This window comes from Dryobates pubescens, chromosome 17, assembly GCF_014839835.1.
Source record: "Dryobates pubescens isolate bDryPub1 chromosome 17, bDryPub1.pri, whole genome shotgun sequence".
In the NCBI taxonomy this organism is placed as follows: Eukaryota; Metazoa; Chordata; class Aves; order Piciformes; family Picidae; genus Dryobates; species Dryobates pubescens.
Genome location: NC_071628.1, coordinates 19,233,949 through 19,238,815, shown reverse-complemented (window position 1 = coordinate 19,238,815; position 4,867 = coordinate 19,233,949). Strand labels below are relative to the sequence as shown.

Sequence of the window (4,867 nt, the reverse complement as noted above, 5' to 3'; positions counted from 1 at the left end):
TCAGAGCACATTACCCAGAGAGGCAGACTGTGATCTGTACCCATTGCAAGGGGGATTCACTCTGAACCTTCTGACTCAATGGGAGGGTCCTTCTTACTTTTTGCATCTCTGCTCTCTTGTCTGAATCATTCTAACTCAATTCTAACTCAGTTTTCCTTTGTATGTTTCTTCCATGCAGTGATTAATAAGGTGACGCTTGCCATGGAAATTATTGAACCTTGTCAAACCAATGTCAACCTTTGTTAGAGTCCATTGAATTTACTGCACTCTGTCAAATTGTTGTTTTACCTCAGTAAAATGCACTGCTGCTTCTTGCTTCCGAGTGAGGTGCATTCCACTCATGCTTGACTGCAGTTTTCAGCTTAACCAGATCTAGCATTTTGTGACAGCAGTGCAGGGCTTTCTAGTTTAGACACAACAGAAAGCAATCATTTTTGTTTTTCTTTGACTGTACTGGTGGAAATGCCCTTTCTCAGTGCAGCCTTTACAAAACCTATCAACCATGTGTTTGGACTCAAGCCAGAATTCAGGAAAGGAGCCACAGGTCATTGAAGCAATGTTACCTGGGAGGGGAGTGAAAGTTAGCTGAAATACCCACACTTAACTGAGCTTATACAATTTCTTGTACTCAAACCTGAACCAATTTTCTTGATGCTTTTCTAAGCATCAACTTTCTTTGGGGCTTATTGTCTGGAATCATGTTAGCACTTCTCTCTGCTCTCAGCATTACTGAGGGACATTTTTCCCTTACTCTCTCTAGACCAGTTTGTGTTATGTTCCGGCAGAAATCCACATGGAGTGTTTGCAGTGATGCCCCATAGCAGATCACTGCTTCTAGTGTCTGGTCAGTGATCCGCACACAGTTTTCCAGTTTGAGTGTCTTGAGGTTTGGGCAGTTCATGAGAAGAAGCGAGATGCAATCGTCTGTAACGTGGCCACATCCAGAGAGGGTCAGAGACAGCAGGTTTGGACATCTGAAAGCATGACGGTTACAGGTGAGATGTGGGGGAAAATAAATATTAGAGCTTGGAGAAGCTAATACACTCAAGTATAAATATGAAAGTTAGAAAAATATCTCCTCCACCAGCAGGAGAGGTGAGAATGCATGAGTAGGTGGTGGAACATGTAGGTATTAATGCTCAGCTCTACCAATTGCACAACTTAGCTTTTGCTTTTCTGTTGGTACCAATGTTACAGCTGGGTTGTCATAGTTGGTGGTGGGTTTTGGTTTAAGGGTTTACACAGTGCTGCATTTCTTGAAGCACAGCGAATGAAGACCCAGTGGAGATGAGATTTAATTCAGGCTGAATTTGAGGACAGTTGAGTGAGGAGGATGCAGCGTAGACATGCTGAACGGGGGTAAGACACTCTCACTCTTGACACTCAATGGGTGTGTATCAGTTCCTTGGATTTACTGATTAGGTGCCAGGTACTAGCTAAGAGTCCTGATGCTTGAACCCCATACAACTCTCAAACCTTCCTTCAAATAATTGAAGCTGGCAAGAACTCTGCTGTTCAGCAGTGACACAGCAAAGTAAAAATGCTTTTTTTGTTGCTTGGGTAGACCTAGGAAAGTATAGAAAAGGCCTGTTCCAAGGCAGTGTGTTCATGGCTTATACTAACTGTCCTTGTATAGAAAACTGGATCAGACCAGTTATTACAGGCTGTTGTGCTGACCAGGCATGGTTGCAAGGACTCTTGTGTGCCAGCCTGTACAGCCTTTTGTACTAAATGTCTGGCTTCTGGCTCACACAGCTCTCCAGGGAGCAGCAGTTCAGCTGTTCAGCTATTTAGCTAAAGGCAGCTCCGTGTTTCTTTGTTAGTACAGGCCTTCTGCAGGCTCTGTTGTTGCAGGGAAAGCAGATTACGGAAAAGCTAATGGTGATCTTGTGAGCCCTGTGGGCAGAACAATTAGTGTGCCTCCATCCTGCAAAGACTGTAAAGTGTCCTCAGCGTGACCGTACCAAGCTTTGTGGTTACAGCTACTATCAGGGTTTTAGGTGTCCCACAGCAGCGGGGCCAAACAAGGAGCTCTGCCATCAGTACAGCATGTGCTTTGGTCCCTGTGTCTGGCACACAGTACACACTCTTGCTCTGCAACCCGCCTCATCCCCCGGCTGCTGCTTGACTTTGCAGTTTACTCCGACGTAATGAAGTGAGATTATATGAGCTGCATGATTGTAGTTTTTCCCTTTACACCTCAGTTAGAAAAACTTTTAAAGCAGGCAAGATCAAGAGAGGTGGCCACCTGCCATTTCATGTGGCTTCATCAATGGAGTCAAGTACTCCAGACTCAGGGAGAAAAGCTGTGTATTTGTTGAGTTTGCATTATTCTTTGCACAGGATGCTAGAAATTTTGTGCAGAGGGAAATGTTTTCACTGGGTTACTTAAAAAATAAAGTCAGGAACTTGCCTTAGGAAGGCTAAAATGGGAGCAAGTGTCAATATTCACTGTCATTTAGAAGAGTGGTTGAACTTGTGGAAACAAATCCATGTAAGGCTGAACGGCACTTGCTGAATTTGTATGGACTTCTGGGATTGCTTACGACCCAGGCTCTGCTTGGAATTTTGTCCAGCAACCAGTTTGTGATTATGGATCCTGCACTTACATGTAAAACTATTTCTGCAGAGCTGTGGTCTTGTGTCCTCTTTCTGAATCTTAATTTGTGATGGCAGGAAGTGGGAATATTACGTGTGGACTCACAGTAAGTATTCCAATGCCAAAAGGAGAGGATACTTCCTTTGTAGGCAAAAATGCTCCCTTACGAGACTTTGCTAATTAATCCTATCTTTTAATCAGGTGTTCTGAAACAGTTACTTCTAAAGTTTTGTATTTGCAACTTAAGGTTCTGTTCAGAACCTGCATTTCAGTCCTCATTTTATGATTGCAGTATTGCTAGTTCTCAACAAGACACTGTGTGTCTGGGCACCATCCTCCCATTTCTAGGGGTTTTAATTTTTACTTCCAAATAGAACTTGTTGGTTTGTGTTGCGGCAAAAAGGTGTGCCACTTCAGGAGAGGCACTGACGTGTCCCTTTTGGCTCTAATCTAAGGCCACAGCTGTCCTCAGTGCTGCTAAAGCACAAGGATTTGCTCTACCCTATTTTCTTCTCCTGTAATGCAGCTTTTTTTCTTAGAGCTGCTTTGTAGCAGTAGAGCTGTTACACACAAGAATGTGCACCCAGAGCTGGTTTTCCTTTACTATAGTATATAATAGACTTAGGTAAGAGTTTCATTTCAGTACAAAGCAATGCTAAACCTCAGAATGAAACAAATCTGTTCAGTAACGTTTAAAGAACTTGGTTTTGTTATAAGGCACCTGCACTATCTGAAATCTAGTCCTTCCTCTAGCCTCTCCCCACAGGACAAGGCTTTTGCACTGTCAGAATAGCAGACTTCCCCTAAACAGGAATTTAGTAGGCACCACTGCACCTTTGTAAATCAGTCATTATTCCAAAAAAAAGGGAAAAAAAAGGCTGAAGGAAAGTGAAGGCTATTTGCACCATATTAAAATTGCAAAGTCAAAGCACTCACACACTTAATGCTCCATTTCAGGCAAGATATATGGAGTAAACAGCTCTCAAATGTCTCATTTCATGGCAGTTAGCCTTTGTAGTAGCTGTAGTTTCACACACAAAGAACATACCTGTTGCAAACTTCTAGTAAAAAATCACTGACAGTGTTTTCATGCTTGTTACAGAAGTCTTTCTGGAGATTGTTTTTCATCCAGTCCTCAATGTTACACACCTTGACTCTTTCTGAATACCAACAGATGGATAAGTATTTTAAAGCAGGTCCCAGGAGAAAATTATCCTTCTTCAGTTCCGTTGGAGAATGGAAGTTCAACAAAGGCCACAGTAAAGGATCCTGAAACACTTCTAGCAACTTGTGACATGTTTTTCCTAAGCTTTTCCGGCTGTTCTTGTCCAGAAAAGAAAATAGATGCAAAAGGCATTCCTGATTCAGCTGGGTTATGTGCATAGCCGTTCAGAGCTTGTTGCTAGATAGAAGCCAGGCTTCTGGCCCCGTGAACTAACAGCAGTGCTGGATGGGGGCTCAGGATGCTCAGGAGGCTGTTGCACATATATGGCTGTGGAATGGTGTTTATTTTTGGCTAACAGCTGGTGCAGGAGCACAGAACAGGGACAGGAAAGAAACACACGTGCATGAAACTCTTGTTACATTCCATTAAGGGAATGGAACAGGCCTGTAGAATAGCAGCACTTGACTTTCACAAAATGCTTCCTTAAAAGGGATTTCTTTTAGGCACTTCTGAAGTTTTGTGCTGCTCTTGTGCTTAGTTACTAAATTTGGGGGGGTGGGGGGGCAGAGTGCAGGTTGCCAGCCTCTCAAACTCGGTGGACTTGCTTTTTTGTTCTCGATTCATTCACTGGCTCTTACAAGGTTGTACTTTTTGTTTCTTGTTCAAGAACTGTTACATTGGGACACTTTCAGGAACAACTTGTAACAGGAGCAGAAAAATTCCCTGGGTGCTTTAAAGCCTGTGTGCACACAGAGAGTCTGCAGCTTCAGCCTTAGACTTAGGTGGAGTTCCTCTGCAGTTACTTGAGTAAACAAAGCTAGCTGCTCCTGCTACATCTGCCTGCAGGAAGTTTGGAAGTAGCTTGCATTTTTAGTAGCCATGGGAGGTGCATTTGAAGTGGCTTTGTTTCAGTATGTGACAGGGGTGAGTGGGACCACAGTTAATTTTTTTCCTTCTTACCCTGAAAATGCAGTTTGAAATTCAGCTCTGAAAAAACAGTATTTGAAATTTGTTTGCAGTCTGACAATTACTGTGGCTTCTTACCAGTCTTTGAGTCATGTCTCTGGTTACATACAGTGAGTCAGAAAACCCCAGGAATGGTG

The 4,867-nt window shown here is 43.1% G+C and overlaps 1 protein-coding gene across 2 annotated transcripts; it reads right to left on the bottom strand.

Moving 5' to 3' along the window:
* On the bottom strand, positions 1–4,010 carry FBXL22 (F-box and leucine rich repeat protein 22). 2 transcript variants are annotated; one of them, XM_054169110.1, is made up of 3 exons: positions 3,648–4,010; positions 672–974; positions 1–34 (listed from the first exon to the last, which is right to left on the bottom strand). In XM_054169110.1, the coding sequence occupies exons 1-3, from the start codon at positions 3,980–3,982 to the stop codon at positions 1–3; spliced, it is 672 nt and encodes a 223-aa protein (XP_054025085.1). In that variant the 5' UTR covers positions 3,983–4,010. The 2 variants fall into 2 exon arrangements, with proteins under 2 accessions (XP_054025085.1, XP_009909468.2); XM_009911166.2 differs by lacking the exon at positions 1–34 and having other exon boundaries at positions 629–974.
* Between the last annotated feature and the right edge of the window lie 857 nt (positions 4,011–4,867).